Source organism: Dipodomys ordii, unplaced genomic scaffold (assembly GCF_000151885.1).
Source record: "Dipodomys ordii isolate 6190 unplaced genomic scaffold, Dord_2.0 Scaffold24, whole genome shotgun sequence".
NCBI classification, from domain to species: Eukaryota; Metazoa; Chordata; class Mammalia; order Rodentia; family Heteromyidae; genus Dipodomys; species Dipodomys ordii.
The window spans coordinates 6,650,322-6,668,919 of NW_012267240.1; the positions used below are offsets into that span (position 1 = coordinate 6,650,322).

General features: G+C 40.7%; 1 protein-coding gene across 1 annotated transcript in view; it reads right to left on the bottom strand.

Annotated features, from left to right (window-relative positions):
* Positions 1 to 9,300, bottom strand: part of Kif5b (kinesin family member 5B) — a 42,894-nt gene extending 33,594 nt beyond the window's left edge. Inside the window, exons 1-2 of the mRNA XM_013014678.1 lie at positions 8,744 to 9,300; positions 3,435 to 3,522 (exon numbers count right to left, since the gene is read on the bottom strand). Of these exons, the coding sequence (XP_012870132.1) occupies positions 3,435 to 3,522; positions 8,744 to 8,869 (214 nt within the window). The 5' untranslated portion in view covers positions 8,870 to 9,300. The remainder of the gene's footprint in view (positions 1 to 3,434; positions 3,523 to 8,743) is intronic.
* Between the last annotated feature and the right edge of the window lie 9,298 nt (positions 9,301 to 18,598).

Genomic DNA, 18,598 nt, shown 5'->3' on the forward strand with positions numbered 1-18,598 from the left:
CAGAAGTGGCGCTGTGGCTCAAGTGGTAGAGCGCTAGCCTTGAGCTGAAGAGCTGAGGGACAGCGCCCAGGCCCAGAGTTCAGGCCCCACAACCGGACCCTCCCCAAAAAAAGAGAGACAAAACAAATAATAAGATTTTTTTTTAAATGGGTCTGGTGGGGTGGGAACGTGGCTTAATGGTAGACTGCTTGCTTAGCATACATGAAGCCCTGGGTTCATTTCTTTAGCACCATATGAACGAACAGAAAAGGCCAGAGGTAGCACTATGGCTCAAATGGTAGAGTGCTAGCCTTGAGCAAAAGAAACTCAGGGACAGCACCCAGGCCATGAGTTCAAGCCCTAAGACTGGCAAAAAAAGGTGGGGGGGGCAGGTATCACTGCAGGAATATAATCCTTATCAGTGAGAGAAGCAGTCATTCTTCAGTATCCAAGACAGATTGGTTCCAGGACCCACTAAAATGGAATGGTATTTATGTATAATCTGTGAATATCCTCACACTTGAAAACATTTCTAGATTACTCAATATTTAACACAATATAAATGTTACATAGTTTTCATACTGCATTATGTAAGGAAACACTGTTAACAGATTTTATGATGTGGGTAGGGTTATAATAGAAAAATGATTTAAAATGAGCCCAATTTTCTAATTATTATGTCACACAGATAAAAATCATCCAGGTACTGAAGGCTAAGTTCTAAAAGCCAGAAAGAACAAAGGAAACCAAAGATAAATAACTTGCAAATTTATTTTTGAAAAGGGAAAAGTGGTTATGGCTACCACAGGCATATATCCCAAAACTGCACTAAGGAAAATGTGGTTAAATTAACTTCATTTTCTGTTGAACTAGGATCATACAATTTGGTACTTTGGGGGAATATAACATGATTTCATAAGAAGATCCAAGTTTTTCATCAAATTCTAAGTATTTTGACAAACTAAGAACTAGACAACTCTACAGGTAAGAAGCTCTGAGGTTTGCTGAATATCCAAACAACGTATCCAAACAATGTGGTATCATTATTTAATTAACTGATATCACCCTTATCCAGTTTTTAAAAGATTAGGCTAAAGACTGAGACACATTAAGCATTTTCAAATACTTTTCAAACTTCAGTGTTCTTGATACCACTGTAGATTTATCAGATATGCTGGAAGCCAACTTAGCAGATCAAGACAATATAAAAATAAAACTTAAAATGTGATCAAGAGCCAAAATTAACAAAATGGCTTCTGTATTTCAAATGTTTACACTCCAATGTGCAAGTATGGAACAGAGCTTCAACCTGGCTGTAGAATATATGAAAAATATTTGTATGGTTAAGTTGCTCATTTTTTCATTAATCAATCACTCCTCATTAATTAAAAAGCTAATGTAATCATGGATTACAGAGATAGTTTAGCCATAAATCATTTAGCTAACAGGAACAAAGGTTTGATTCCCTACCAAAAACAAACAAAAAGCTGTAATCTTAAATTCTACCAATGAATAATATATCTCACAAAGAATACAATATACTCATGTTCTAATATCACCTCCCCTTTGCTGCAGGTTGCAGTTAAGTTACAGAATGACCTATCACTTTTCCTTCATTTTATGAAGATTTCAGCACTCCATTTACTGTCTCTCTTTAACACTATTCCTGTTGCAACTGTCAGTGATTTCATATATTTAATTTTTTTGGGGGGGTGGGGTCCCGTCGTGGGGCCTGAACTCTGGGCCTGGGCACTGTCCCTCAGCTCTTCAGCTCAAGGCTAGCGCTCTACCACTGGAGCCACAGAGCCACTGCTGGCTTTTTTCTTTTTGCTTATGTGGTGCTGAGGAATCGAACCCAGGGCCTCAGGCATGCAAGGCAAGCGCTCTACCACTGAGCCACCTTCCCAGCCCCAACTGTCAGAGATTTCAATGTGCATAAAGGTGACCTTATTAAAACACTATGGCTTCCCAGATCCTTGATGTAATTGCTATCTCCACCGTGAGATCCCGACTTTTTCACTATTAACTATACTGTCTCTATAATACCAATTTTAAATACCCAACTTCTGTTACTTCTCCTGGTAACCTGTTTCCAACAAACTTTTGTCTTCACCCAGATCCATAACAAAGTAATCTTACCATCTAGTCACACTGTTCCCAGGGTCCCATCAAGCTGTAACTTCCTTGACAATATCCTCAATTCTCTTGCCTTTCTTCTCTTTTGTACTTGCCTGGCTAAACTCCAAATGGATAAATTCAACTCTTCCTGGCAGCTAACCTTACAAAGGCCTACAATGCTACCTGAGAATACAGCCACATTGCCCCCATCCATCCATTTCATGCCTTTTCTTAGAACCTCTTCCCAGCTCCTCACTTGACTTTGTTACAGTATGGAATATGGAGTCAACATTTCCCCTCCATCATATCTATAAGCCTGCTTTTATTCATAAACTCTACTTTCTCTCCTGTAAGATAAACTGTGTTCCTGTTTAAAAGCTACTGAATCTCAACCCCCTCTAGCCAGATAAATATTACAAGACAGATTTTTGCTTCAATCTAAGAAGCACGTTTTATTAATCAAAGCTGTCAAAAAATTGAATAAATAATATCAAAATTGCTATTTTACTTTAAAGTTCCTATGATAAGAAGGAATTTTTATAATAACTGGGAATTAACTCCAGACAATCCCATCTTCCTTTTTACCTACAGTTCTGATTTTAGAAAGCTGAAAAAAAAACATCCTAGTGTAAGTTACCTTTCTGGTATTTGGCAATCCCTATTAAACTACTCAAAGGTTTTTCTGTAGACTACAAGTTAAGCTTTTCTGAAAGGAATAACAATGAACAAATTAAATATTGATATTTTCTACTATTTTGACACTTGTCCAGTCATTTTATTATCCTTCTCATATGGTCCCATTTCTATAATCACTATCTTGGAAATTCTCCTGGGAATGGCTAATAGAAATGCATCTCTCAAGAACAAGCATGAAAGCCAGACACTGGTGGTTTACAACTGTATATTAATCCTAGCTACACAGAAGGCTGAAATCTGAGGATCATGATTCAAAGCCAGCCTGGACATGAAACTCTTATCTCTAATAAACTACTCAAAAAAAAGGGGGGGAGAGACTGTGGCTCAAGTGGTAAACCACTAGACTATCCTGTAGCAAAACAAGGTCAGGGGCAGTGCTGAGGCCTTGAGTAAAAGTCTCAGGATGAGGACAAAAAAGGAATGAGCATGTAAAATAGTTACTATTAACACCCTTCATTAGGTACTGTGTATAATTAGATCATAGTGATTTACTAACTATATTGACATTGGTATCTGAACTTTCTTCTGCAATTAAGAGAAGAAACATTAAAAAGAAAAAAAATGTGTAGGTAAGTGGGAAAATTTTTATTTTACTACAGGTACACTATGTTAATGAAATTCACTAAGTTAAACATATTTACCCTTAACGATCTTTTTTGCGCAGTCATTGTATACTTGCTCTTGAGATGTGCTTGACTGGAACACTCGATCAAATGCATATGGCTTGGACTGAAAAACAAAAACAAAAGCATTTCAGTTATACAAATGAAAGGTGAATGGATATTTCTAAACTTTTTTAAAGATACCCTAGTATGTCTGCCCTTCAAAATAGCATTCTTACTATGAATCATCTCATTTTATCTTAATTGTAACAGACTGTAACCATTATCACCTATAAATCTGTGACAAGAATGTCTCTTTTAGTGTAGTTCTATCCCTAGGGCCTAGTACAGTAGTTGTAATTACCCCTATTTATGGTAGCCATCCAATACTGCTGAGTGAATTTTTTTGTTGTTGTTGTGGAGCTTGAACTTGGGTCCTGGATGCTGTCCTTGAGCTCTTTGGTTCAAGGCTAGAATTCTACTGTTTTGAGCCACAGTGCCACTTCTGCTTTTCTCTGTTAGTTATTAATGACCTCACATTCAGCTTTTCAGTTTACTGAAATAACTTTTTAGTAATACTAAAGTTTGAACTAGGGCCTCACATCTGTGAGGCAAATGTTCTACCACTTGAGCCAAATCTCCATTCATATAGTATCTCATGCTTTTTGTGCAAAGCTGGCTTCTGATACTGATTCTCCTTTCTATGCCTCATGTTTAGCTGCAATTACAGGGATACTCCACCATACCAGCTTGTTGGTTGAAAAGAGGACCTTACTAACATTTTGCCTGGGCTGGCCTGGAATCAAGATCCTCTTGATCTCCACGTTCCCACTAGAAGGGATTACAGGTGTATACTATCACACCTGACCCTGTGACAAATTTATAACCATTTTTTTCATTTAGCAAAGAGTTATGGGATTCAAGACGTCATGCTAGAATGTCAAGACAGACATAGGCATAATTGAGTAACTACAACTGACTCAAGAAACTGCTCCCAGTAACATACAGAGAACCTGAGCTTAGAGGAGAGCAGAATGTCAAGGAAACACTCTAGGAAAAGAGATGTTGAAGAACTGAAGGGTAAATAAAGCCTGGCTCACTCTCATCTTCTTTAGTACTAGTCATAAGAGGGTACAGAGTTAGAATGAGAAAGCAGTCTAGACATTAGGCATAGAATGCTTAAAGAGCCTAAGGCTGGGCTGGGAATGTGGCTTAGTGGTAGAGTGCTTGCCTACCATGCAGGAAGCCTTGCGTTCGATTCCTCAGTACCACACCAACAGAAAAAGCCAGAAGTGGTGCTGTGGCTCAAGTGCTAGTTAAGCAAAAGAAACTCAAGGACAGTGCCCAGGCCAAGTTCAAGGCACAAGAGTGGCAGAGAGAGAGAGAGAGAGAGAGAGAGAGAGAGAGAGAAAGCACCTAATGCAGAAAGGAGCTTCTAGCATTCAAGAAACCAAAGGAAGTTGTTAAGTTTAAAGTACAGGGAGCAAGGATCAAATGCAAATGTGAACACAATGAAAAGTAATTTGACCTCCTGGATCACCCAGAAAGCACATCTGAGACTCCAAAAAACAATCTTGGAAAACCACCAATAGGGTCTAAGAGGGGGAAGGGGAAGACATCAAAAACAGTATCCCAGTAAAACAAGGAAAGAATACAGCTGTGAAGTCAAGAAAAACTACAACTAATCCAGTGACAAAGGTTGAGTTACAACAGGTTGAATAAAGAATGAGACATGATCAAGCACAAAATTTGGCTGTGATCCTAAGAGATTTTTTTTTTTAAGTAAGCAAACCTGAGAATCTAAAACCCTGGCAGAAACAACCTAATATTAATCTAGGAAGGAGAATGATCATCTAAAGAAGAGAAAAAGAGGTAAGGAGAGGAGTTCTGCGTATTTCCATGTATCTGTCTACTCTCCAGATATTTTTCCAAAGTAAAAGAAGAAAGCTAGGGCCCAGGAAACAGTCCTTGGTCATAGCTGAAAAAAAAGCTACTTTTAAAAAACTGCACTCAAAATCTTCCTAAGTGTGGAATGTTTACAATGAAGCAGATATTCTCTACAGGAATACCCAAAGCCATTTCTATCCTCCTTTCCCTTGTTACTGTCTGCTAGCTCAATCCGCACCTAATAATCATATGCCCAGTTCAGAAAGTAGGAAGTGATCATCTGCTGGGAGGCCTCTGAAAACAATGTTACTTTCCTAATACAGAGACCACCCCAGCTGCTTGTTCTCCTTATTGGAATGAATGTCATCTCTCTTGAAAACATGAGCAATGTGATTAAAAGTTAGCAAATCAAAATCAGGGTCCTAAAAGGAGCAGCAGTATGTACTATTCATTCTATGCTTTTTGTTACGTGAGGGAAAATGACCTCTTACTTTTTAAGCCATTATTGTTTTCTTCTACAGCTAAAAGCAGTCCTGATAGATATTCTAAGATAGCCTCATTTTGGCATAAATTTCAAATTTCAAGTATCTCATTATTCTTTTTTTTTGGGGGGGTGGGGGGTCAATTGTGGGGCTTGAACTCTGTGCCTGGGCGCTGTCCCTCAGCTCTTCAGCTCAAGGCTAGCGCTCTACCTCTTGAGCCACAGCACCACTTCTCATTTTCTGGTGGCCAACTGGAGATAAGTCTCATGGACTTTCCTGACCGGGCTGGCTTTGAACCAACGATCCTCAGATCTCAGCCTCCAGAGTAGCTAGGATTATAGGTGTGAGCCACCAGCACCTGGCTCAGTGTCTGATTATTCTTTATTATGTGAATACACAAATAATCTTTTCTATAACTTTTGGAGTGTTTTCAGCAAACTCATTTGAATAAAGTAAGCTGTTTCTCATCCTTCCTGTTTTATGGATAAAAGGTTCTCTAAAACAAACAGGCTCTATTTTTATAGTTTAAAAGATTTTAAACACATTTATTTCATCCAGTGGGATATTTATAGCACCTTACCAAGCACTCAACTTTTGCACAAAACACAGAGACTCAGTATAATCAAAAGACTTTTCTCCCAAGAGTTAATATTAAAATAATTGTTTACATGTGTAACATGTAAAAAGCGCTAAAACTGAACTTATAAGCTCCCCTTATGGAATCCCAAACAACATTTAAATTATTTATATATATATATATATACACACACATATATATAACCTGAACATAGTTACTGTTTGCAAAAAAATACATTTCCTTACATTTTCAAACGTTATGTCATCCAATTACAATTTATTTTATTTATACTTTTAAACACTAAATTGCTTTACACTTTTAAACACTAAATTGTTTCAATTTACCTAAAGGTCAATTAACTGTTCATTACTGATTTGCCTACCAATCACCTATCCGTTATTTAAGCTATCATTTAAAATTATTTACGGTACTAAAATTTTGGAACAGAAAATTTTGAGGTTAAAATTTTTTCCAAAAGAAAACAAACTAAAATTATTTCCCCATGGAAATTGTTTTAACTTTATAGCAGATATTATATTTGGCCACATTAGAAGTTAACTAACAATATTAGTATAGTTGTGAATCCTAAATTTCAGCATTCCAACAAAAACAACCTTAGTGATACTGACCTATTTGTTTAAACATAGAAAAATCTGGAGAAATAAGACAATACAAATGAAAGAAAAAAATCAGCTTTGTTGTATAAATCATTACTGAAGCGGACTAATCACAAAAACTCTTAAGAAACTAGTAGCCTCAAGTTTGGCAACTAATCCAGAGTTGCAAGGTTCTATGGATTACATGTACAACATAACCTCTCAAAGGAGAAGGATCTCTGTGCTTAACTTCAACCTCTCAAAGGAGAAGGATCTCTGTGCTTAACTTCTTCGCCTTAGTATGATATCATTTATATCAAGAGTTTGTTCTCAAGGATTTTGTTAACAAAGAACTGCACTGACAGTCTTCACACACTAGTAATTGGCAGTTAGTGACCTTATGATTTTTTTCTCCCAAAAGTCTACCAAGAGGATGTTAAGCGAACACATTCATTATCTATAACTGACCTTTGCAATCTCACATTAAAACTCCTAAGAACTTCAGATCTGTCGCCAATATCAATAATTTCAATCATCAAAGGTCCATCCATCTCTTTGTGACCTTTTTGCCCTACTGCTAAATTAAATAGCCCAAACACTACATTAAACATATAATTCCACAGGAGCAAAATTAACATATTCAACTTTTATGCCTTCATAACAATGTAGAAAATGTCTTACCACACAGTGTGAGCAGTAAAGGTTAATTTAATTTTGTTACAATTCTGTATGCAGTATTTTAATGTTCACTTTTAATGTCCTTGAACTGAGAATGGATTTTCAGAAATCTTCAATATTAGAGATCAGACCTCCACCATCCCCGCCCCCAATCCTCACTTTCTGGTCTCCCAACTCTAGTTGTTTTACACGGCAAAGGAACAATAAATAATAAATATCTCACTATCCCTGGGATTACCTAGCTCAATTTTCTTCGAGGCAAACTTGTACAAATAAAAATAGTGGCCAATATTAAAATTTTTATAAATTTGTTTAATTAATATCCATTAATACACAAGTTAGCACTTTTTTCATACTGTTAGTCCGTAAAGCCCAGTAAAGACCAAGTTTCTAGATCTAACACTTCTTTTTAACCCAACCTGAATCTGCTTTGATTGAATGTATGCCTAAACAAAACTGATTATTCCAATTTCGAAGAAAACATTTCTTTTTCAGTCCTCGACTTGTCATTGGTGTGGTTAACGTGAAAAGTTACTCATCACTCCAAGATCGGGTGGAAGAACATCTGAGGTTTGCAGGGTAATTGTGTTCGTTTTTCTTTCTCTCAAGGGACTTCAACACCTAGTTAGACCTTTTCTATTAAGAAACTAAGTAGGATTTGATCAGGTACGGCAGGGCTCCACATTGTTATTGAATTCTGAATTAATCTTTTTTTATGAATGGTAAATTTGAGAGCAGTGCACAAACATCAACAGCACCAGTAACTGTACACACGCATAATAATAAGCACCCGCAAAGATGCCCCCAACTTGCACCCGGGCCGGTCCCTCCAGCGCCCCGGGTGGGGGAGTGTCCCCAAGCCGAGACCGGGAGCCTCCCGTCTCCCGGCGCCGAGGACCAGGGCGGGGGCGATCGTGGAACGCCCCGTGCACTACCTGGCAGGTCCCTTCCGTTCCCCAGGTCACCTGATGCCACAGAACTCCGCCGGGGAGACCTGGGGACCCGGGGCTGCCCCCCCTCCCCGTCCCGCACCCCCGGTCTGCAGCAGGCCCGCCCGCCCGCCACGTCCGAGAACTCCCCGCCCACCCAGGCCCGCGGGCGCCGGACGCGGCTGGGGGAGGCGCTCACCGCGATCACGACGGTGTCCTCGCCCTGGAACTTGGCGACGTACTTGTCGCCGCGGTTCACTTCGGACTCGTTGAGGGGTCTGAAGCGACACATCACTTTGATGTTGCACTCGGCCGGGTCCGCCATCTTTCTCGCCGCCGGGGCCGGAGGCCGGGAGCCGCTCCCCGCTGCTCAGTGCTGGCCGAAGCAGTCGGAGCGGAGGGTCTGAAAGGGTCGCGAGCGCCGAGAGGAGTCGGCCGCCCTCCCGCCGCGCCGCGCTTCCCCCGGCAGGGGCGGCCGGGGAGCGGGGACTCGAAGCGCCCGCGCCGGCAGCCGTCGCCCCGAGGCTCACTTCCGATCCATCATGGCAGCCATGGCGGCGGCACCCGAGTGTCAGGATCCCTCAGCTGCCCCGCCGCCCGTCCACAGCAGGCTGCAAGGGCCGAGGAGGCCGCGGCGGCCCGGCTGGGCCCCCTCCTTTCTTCTGGCGAGGAGTAGGCCGGGCGCGCCCGTCGGCCTCAGCTCGCCGGCTTTCCTGCCAGCAGGCACGCTGAACCTCCGGAGGCCGCAGACGGGCGACTGGGCGACTGGCTGGGCGGTGCGGAGCGAAGCTGCGCAGGCGCGCGCGGCTGTGGGCGGGCTCCGGACGGCCCAGTGACCAATCCGCGTCCTCGCCGGGCCTTGGGGCCGCGCCGCGGGCTCAGCCTCCGCTTGGGGCTGGGGTCCCAGATTGGAGTTGCCTCTGAAAAGAAAGTTCTCTTGCTTTTCTGTGACGGGACTTTGCTGCTCCGCTGCTGCGGATAACTCTACAGCTACGGAAGACACCGCTTTCTTTCCTTGGTGTGAGAGCGTGCTTCACGTCCTAGTTTGTGTAAATACAATAGCAGATCCGTATAAGGAAGTATTGGGTTGCATTCTGGCCTGATTCCTGGAGCACCTTTTTTGGAGTCCGTGGCAGAAGAAGAAAGATTTGAAAGAAAGGGTGGGGCAGAGCTGTCGTCGCAGCCGTTACCCGGGGCGGGGGACGGGAGGGGGCTGGAGAAAAAGGAATAAGGAAAAATAATGTCTAAGAAATGGAGATGGAGAAGATTGCATGCGCAAGAGTAGAGTGGGATGGAAGACGAACCCTTTACACACGCACTCGCGCACACCCTAACTCTGCAGCCTCTGGTCACTCTTATTTCCAGGGCCTGGCACCGCACAAGTGGGCAGCAGCCGCCCAGACTGCACCCTGGGTGCCCTACGTATTCAGTGAATTGGAAATTCCACTCTCCAGATAATGAACTTACACAATTCATCAAATGCAATTCTGGGGAAATGACTGACCCATACATAGCATAAAGACTCCTTTTTAAAAGGTCGAGAAAATCTTGTGGATTGTGTGTTTTAAGAAAACCACTCCAAGCCAGTCCTTGGTGGCTCACGCCTGTAATCCCAGCTATTCAGGAGGCTGAGATCTGAGGATCGCAGTTCGAAGCCAGTTCAGGCAGGAAAGTTCATGAGACATCTCCAATTAAACACCAGAAAACCATAAGGGGCCCTGTGGCTCAAAGAGGTAGAGCTACAACTTTGAGCTACAAATGCACAGTGATAGTGCCCAGGCCCTGAGTTCAAGCCCCATGACCGACAAAAAAAAGAGAAGGAAACCACTCCAGAAGCCTTGGGTGAAGTTAAGAGACAGAGCTCTTGTGTAGCACAGAGGAAGTCCCTTCCCAGGACTGCAAAAGCAAACAACAAAAAACCATTCTTTAGTAGAGTTCATATTCTACTTTTGGAAGATAGATACCATAAATATTCTTGTAAGATCCACTCCTGTATGGCGAGCAGACTCCACCCTCCCCGCAGCAAAGTCTCCACCCAGTTACCTGTGTTACCTAGGCAACTGGCACACCTGGAAGAGGTCACATCTGCATCCGCTGAGATCACATATGAATTTGATGTGGCCACACCTTTGCCCATACCCTTGATAAGGCCTAGCCCAGGCCCAGACGCTCTCTGCTCTTTTCTAGCTCTTTCTCAGCTCCTTCCTTCTCTTCTCTTTCCCAGCTCTCTTGTCTTTCCTAGCTCTCTCCCAGCTCTCTTTCCCAGGCCTTTCCCCACCTCGTGGAGAACCAAGATGGCCTGGTGCCAGCCGGAACGATTGAATAAACCTATCCCTTACCTGAATACCACTTGCGTGGTATTGTTCTTACTCTTTTTAAAAACCTAACAATTCTTTATATTAAATGAGTGAAATGCTGCAAAGGAAAAGTACAATGACAATTAGAAACCTTTCCTCTGGTCCCCAGTTTTTGTCTATTAAATGAAATATTAGATTATAGAAACCTGCAATGACTCCTGTGTTCACTCAAGTGTTAGCATCCTAATATCTCCAAAAATGAATTTTTAGTTGAATAGACTTAGTTGTTTGATCCATAGCATTGAAGGAAAGCTCATATTAGGGTCTGGATGGAGAATCTAACCTAAAAAATGATGGAGTTAACATGAGACTCTGGGGAAAGTGTGGAATTTGGTTAAAATTCAAGTAAATCTGTGTTTCTAGAAACTTCAAACCTGAATTATGAGTGTAAATATCAACATTAAGCTGGACTACAGTGGAAACAGGCCATAGATCCTATTTGATTGACCACTACAAGATCAACAGAGATGTGAAATGTTGTCTACCCATATATCTTCTTGTGTAAATCTTCACCTGGCTTGAGACTCAAAGCTGCTTCTCTATTTCTTTAGATACTCCAGGGTAGAGTGGTAGATTATCAGTTTTCTGATAGTCTATGATTTTTGACACTGAAGGTTTTCCATGAGTAAGAAGTCAGGAGTCACTCAAAGGAGGTTGGTGTGACACTCTGGACGTAGCATGCCTTGAGAGAAACACTTTTTCCTGTTTTATACTTCTGGTTTTGTCTGTTAGTTAGTCCAGTTTGTTAAGTAAAGGGTAAATTTTTACTTTCTCATCCATGCAGTGCTATTATTCTTCATTTGATATCTTCATATTTATATCCTGTCATGGGGGGGGGCTGGTTGTGGGGCCTGAACTCTGGGCCTGGGCGCTGTCCCTCAGCTCTTCAGCTCAAGGCTAGCGCTCTACCACTTGAGCCACAGTGCCACTTCCAGCTTTTTTCTTTTTGCTTATGTGGTGCTGAGGAGTCGAACCCAGTGCCTCATGTATGCAAGGCAAGCACTCTACCACTGAGCCACCTTCCCAGCCCCCTAAAAGTAATTTTTTAATTTATATTCTGAATTCTTTCTTTTTTTGGGGGGGTCTGATTGTGGACCTGAACTCTGGGCCTGGACGCTGTCCCTCAGCTATTCAGCTCAAGGCTAGCGCTCTACCTCTTCTTGAGCCACAGCGCCACTTCCAGCTTTTTGCTTATGTGGTGCTGGGGAATCAAACCCAGGGCCTCATGCAAGCAAGGCAAGCGCTCTACCACTGAGCCACCTTCCCAGCCCAATATTCTGAATTCTTTCTAACTCCAATACCTTAATTCTACTATTGTTCATCTTATTCTTTCTCCTTTTTTTTCAGATTTCCTAAAGAAAAAAAAAAGGAAACAAATATGCTTAGTCCTCCTGTCTTTAAAACATTAACAAACCAAAAATCTTCATTGATTTCTGTTGACTATTAGTTTTCTGTCAGAAATAAATAAAACCAGATCCTGAAGTGGTAAGTACAGATTTTAATTGGCAATGTGCTACTGAAGTAGGGGAATGAGTCCAGAGTGAACTGAACTCTGATTTTTTTCAAAGCCAGTTGGGTGCTTAAAGAAGGATGAGGGAGGGGCTGGGAAGGTGGCTCAGTGGTAGAGCACTTGCCTTGCATGCATGAGGCCCTGGGTTCGATTCCTCAGCACTACATAAGAAAAAAGCCAGAAGTGGCGCTGTGGCTCAAGTGGTAGAGCGCTAGCCTGAGCTGAAGAGCTAAGGGACAGCACACATGCCCAGAGTTCAGACCCCACAACCGGACCCCCTCTCCCCCAAAAAAGAAGGATGAGGGAATATAGAAAGAGATGAGCCTTTGGTGAAGTAAATAATTACAAAAAGCAGGAAGTGGGGGGTTGGCCAATGTAAAACCTGGAGTTTTCTGAAGGAAGCACTTTAAAAAGCCTTACAGTTCCACTAGGGATGTGTCAGTGAATGATTAGCAGCCATGTTAGTTTTTTGTTTTTGTGTTGGCAGCACTGTAGTTTGAACTCAGGGCCTTGCACTTGATAGGCAAGCAACTTTACCATACCCCCAGACCTTCATACTAGTTTTTTGTTCAAGTCTATAGTAAAGTGAGGGTGGGCCTTGTTGAAAGAGACCTGCCTAGAATTTGGTCAAGAAGAGAATCTTGTTACTTTTTATGCCATTAAGTGGGCAAAGTTAACTAGAAAGGACTATATCTGAGAATAACCCTACACAGTCCTATTTGAAGACGACAGTGGCCTTCTTGAAAGCATGTGAGCCCTACATTATAATGTCTCCCTATATTGCAGGAGAGATTTTATTTAAACTCTCAATTTTAAAAATCAAATTGGCTATTTGTTTTCCAATAACTCAAATAATGAGCTAAGTAAAACATTCCTGTTAAGCTGGATAGCACAGGTGTGACACCCATTTTCAGACTTTGCAGCAGGGGAAGTGGCGCTGTGGCTCAAGTGGTAAAGCACTAGCCTTGAGCTGAGGAGCTGAGGGACAGCGCCCAGGCCCAGAGTTTAAACCCCACGATGGACAAAAAGGAAAAAAAAAAAGAATGTTAAACCAGACTTTGCAGCAGGATGTCACCAAGGCTGTCTCCTCAACTCTCTGCTCTATAATCTGAGATCACCTCAACCATTGCAAATACTGTCTTGTCTACAGCCCTGACCTTTAAAAACCACTCTTTAAAGGATGTTATATGCTAACCTTAGATTTAGCATGCCAAAATTTTGAATTAATGATTCTTTACTCTCTGCCACTACTTAATGACTCACCATTATCAGCATTCTTCCATATTTTCAGGCGAAAAAGTTAACCTTAACTGGTAACTACAAGTTCCTTTATCTCCTATACAAGAAAAAGAGAAACATGGTCGTCTGTATTTAAAGAGTTTCAATTTTCACTCCACTATTCTTCTTTGTTCTCCAACTTTGAAGATCTGAGGAATGATTGGTCAAGAGCAGTGATTTCCAAATTTTGTCCATGAAAACAGATTCCTGGGTGCCTCAGGAGACTTCATAGGTATGAAGAAGCAAAGGAAGTGAATAACAAACCACAAAATGGAAATTTCCACTGAGTTAATTCTGTTGCCTCTTCTTTCGTTTTGCACAACAGATTCTAGGAGTCAGGCTTCTTGAAAATAAAAGATGGAAAAGAAGGTTCTTATAATAGCCTTTTACCTTTAGACCTACTACATACATCTGGGCAAAATTGCACCAAGATCCTGATCATTACCATAAAACCAAAGAAGGATGCAAATGAAAAACAGCATCCTCCTAAAAACTGTAAAACTGTTCTATCACACTAATGAGGAATAAGGATTTCAGGCAATAAAGGTTTAAAAGTATTTTCACATATGGGTAAATAACTTTAAAACAAGAAGTAATCCCAATTTTTCTTTCAAGTATAGAAAAGACTGCTGTTATTAATCATTAGTGCCAAAAATGTAATTTTGCTTGGGAGTATAGTTTGAAACTCATTAACATAATTTGTCCTTATGAGAATGTGAATGGCCCGTTTACCTCTATAGGTTAAGAGTACTAAATCTCTCCTGTGGAAGTTAATCTTCAATGAGGCTAGTCCAATGAACCATGTCTCCAAGAGTCATAACTTTCTGTAGCCTCTCTCCAGAATCTTGGCTGGCCCAGTGTCATTCGTAATGAATTCAGTGTAACTAGTTCACTTGTAATATTATCTGCTATCTGAAACTAAGCATGAGAATGCCTTGCAGTTTTTACCTTGACCTCTTAGGAGATTCTCTTTGGCGCTCTAACTACCTTGTAAGAAGGCCAGCTAACCTGAGAACACCAAACAAGAAAGATCTTAGATAACCCAAGCAATTGTTCCAGCTGGTGTGAGCCTTCCAACTATCCCTGCCAGACTTGTGAGTGAAGGTGGCCTCACTCTGCATGGAAATCAGAATGTCTACCAATTGACAACCAGCCAGTGATCTCACTTTACATCCTCAAAAGAATCACCCAGCTGAGCCCTGCCCAAATTCCTGACCCATAAAATCATGAAATAGAATTAAAAATGGTTATAGGTTTTTTTTTGTTTTTTTTTGGGGGGGGGTCCATTCATGGGGCCTGAACTCTGGGCCTGGGCACTGTCCCTCAGCTCTTCAGCTCAAGGCTAGTGCCCTACCACTTGAGCCACAGCGCCACTTCTGGCTTTTTTATTTTTGCTTATGTGGTGCTGAGGAATCGAACCCAGGGCCTCAGGCATGCAAGGCAAGCGCTCTACCACTGAGCTACCTTCCTAGCCCCCAATGGTTATAGTTTTCAATTGCGCAGTTTCAAATAATTTGTGGCACAGTAAGCAGAAAAATAACAGGATTTGGAACTTAAAATTTGTCTCCTGGGAACAAGCTTGTAAAATGTTACTTATGTATAATAAATGTTCTTAAATTGAACTGCATATTCTAGAATAGTTATAAATTAAACATTTGGGGAGGCCTAACATAACTATTGCTCACAACATGATTGTTGTACAAAACTTTGTTTTGTATTTCATGTGAAATGCCTTTTTAAATGAGCCTTTTAGATTAGGACATTATACTAACTCTCAAATATATTTGAGATCTACTTGTTCCTTTCCATTTCTGCTTCCCCTTCTTAGACCAGGGCTTCACTACTGTGTGTCTAGATTTCTTTAGCCTCTTTCATATTGGATCATTCAGTAAGTATGGGGTGAGTCCTTCTATTGGATAAGTACTAGGAATAAATGGTGAAATGAGTAAATAATCCCCCCTACACTCAGTCTTCAGAGTAACCCACCAAAAGCATTGCTTTTATATTATTCTCATTGTTCAAGAATCTGCAGCAACTTCCTCTTTCTCCTTTTTCCCCCAGCAATGCATTCAAATTCCTCTGATAGGACGCTTAGATCTTTTGTCACATGACTTCACCTTGGATAAGTAGAGGTTTCTATGACTACTTGCTTAACATCTAGAAACTGGCCTTTTTATTACCTCCCCCTTTACTGTTTCCTAACTTCAAGTCTTACTGATCCCACCTTATATGTCTCTTTCTTTTGTCCATCTAAATCTATCTAAGTCTCAGCTTCTGCAAATGTTTTAAATTTATTTACTAGATTTATTTCCATTGATCTGTGTATCTGTTGTTACCAGTACCATGAAGTTTGGGTTACTGTCAGTTTGTAGTTTATTTTGAAGTCAGGTATTGTGATACCTTCAGTTTTGCTGTTTTTACTTAAGATTGCTTTTTAGAACTGTTTATTTCTTTTTCCATGAAGAGAAACATTTGGTATTTTGATAAAGATTTCACTGACTTTGAAGATCCATTTAGATAAAATGGAATTAAATATGAATTAATGATAGTTCTTTTGGAGTGATTATTTTCCCCAAAGAGGAACTCTCAAATTTGTTATGAGGTTAACGTAAGTCTGGCTGCCATTTTTCTTTGGAATAAGTGGGATTGGGTTGTCTCGATGCTCAGTTTATAGAGTTTATTTTCCTGTTCTCAAGAAGACAGCTAATCTCCTCTCTAGTATCCCTATGTTGAACCATACTCTGATTCAACTTTTCCAGAGAGTGAACTTCCTTTCATCTCTGTGCTAAAGGAGAGAGGAAGCAATCTTCTGATAATTTGTTTGAGATGAATTGCATTTTGCCTGAGCCCTACTTTTAAATAGACCTTCTTATTTTCACCTCTAGCCTAGACTCCTAGTTCTCCATATATATAATTCTTTTAGGTTTCTATCATTTCTGAGATCTTCTGGTGTTCTATATACTGAATAGACTTATCTCTTAACTTCCTACCCTGCCAGCAGACTTCTTGGCATTATCTAGGCTGTTTAAGCATTTCTAATATTTTATTGATATCTTCTTGTTTGATGATGGCCTACTTTGAGGTTTTCCTTGTACTTGCAGATTTAAGACTTTTATATTTCTTTACTGTCAGTTGAGATTCTGAGGAGAATCAAAAATAAAGATGACTATTCATCCTACCATATTTAATTGGCCACAATTTATGCCTGGGTCTTTAGTCATCACCCTAGACTATAAGTTCCTTGAGAGCAGTAGCTGCAACTCATTTCCAATAATGATGTTTGCTTAGCTCAGCATCCAATTCTTAAGTGCTAATAAATCTTTTGCATTGATAAAATTGGAAGTCAGTGAATAATTTTTCCCATGCTCTGCTCATGAGGTGGTATGATACAAATGTGAACAGCTTCTTATAGAGTAAGTCCATCTAGGGAGAGAGTTAGAATAAGCACAAATTATAAGGGTGCATTCTAGAAGAGCAATGACATGGCAGCACAAAGAATGGATATTTGGGAGAACCTTCCTGACAATCCAGTTCATGGCAGGAATGGCAGTGAAGATCTTTCACAAAATCTACCTCTCATTTACAGAACACTAAGTTGGATGTAGTATGATTTGACAGCAGACAGCAGCTTTTCTGAGGTCTTCAGTGATGAAGATATTTTTCCCACAATTACGTCGTAGAGAGAAAATTAAATAATTGAGAAGAAAGAAATTGAAGAGTAGTCTTTACTGGGGTTTGAACTCTACCTCTTGAGTCACTCTCTCATCTTGCATTACTTTTTCACTCACACACCTTTACTGTGTTTTGGCAAGCTTTATTATTCTGAAATCAGACTTATAAACATCCTACATAGTTTATGTTCAGTTTTCCAATTAATATATGTTAATAGTGCCACATACCAATTCAGCAGACATATTTCACAGGAAATCATGAGAATTTTATTACCACTAGTTCAGTTACTTGAACCAAATGAACACAACAGTCATTGACAATGGCATAAAATGATTGTCTCTAATTTGTCAGGAATTTTACCATATATATATACCTTAGAATTAATTGGGTTGAGGAAAGTCTCTGAGATAGAAATTTGCCTATAAAAGATTAATGGGGCAAAGGGGGGGGGAACCTAGCATTGCCAATAAAGTAATGAGGGACACATAATTAAGCAGAGTAGTTAGACAATAGTATAACCAGAATGAAGGCCTCTACTGATTTGTGTGTGTGCATGTGTGCCAGTCTTGGGCTTGAACTCAAAGACTAGGTGCTATCCCTGAGCTTTTGTGCTCAAGGCTTACACTCTAGCCATTGAGCCACAGCTTCACTTCCAACTTTTTGCTGGTTAATTGTACGTAAGAGTCTGATGGATTTACCTACTTGAGCTGGCTTTGAATCTCGATCCTCAGATCTCAACCTTCTGGGCAGCTAGGGTTACAGGCATGAGCCACCAGAGCCTGTCAGCCTCTGCTGATTTTAAGGACAAGTTGTGGTTCTACTTGAGACAAAAAACAGACATCGGATGATGGCTAGCCCTAAAAATGGGGACACGATTTTAGCTGAAGCATTTTCTTTCTACCGTAGGTATTCCCCAGGGAAGCTGTGTGTCACTTAGAAACTGAGGTGACACATTACAACACCCACTAATTGCAGAATCAGATATGTGGTTTATAGTGTTTACTTGTTGCAAAGATTTGATTCTCATACAGTAAAAACTGTTGGTCTGCATTCTTCCATCCATAGCCTTTTTTTTTTTAAATAAAAACTTAAGCAAAACCAAACCCACTTAGTTAACTAGCTTAATTGAAAGGCCAAGAATTAAAATTCATTTTCAGGGAATATATTCCTGGAGTTCAGGTACTTTTGTGTTTTTCTAACTGACAGGGATATTAATCTAAGTATGTTTCTTAATGTC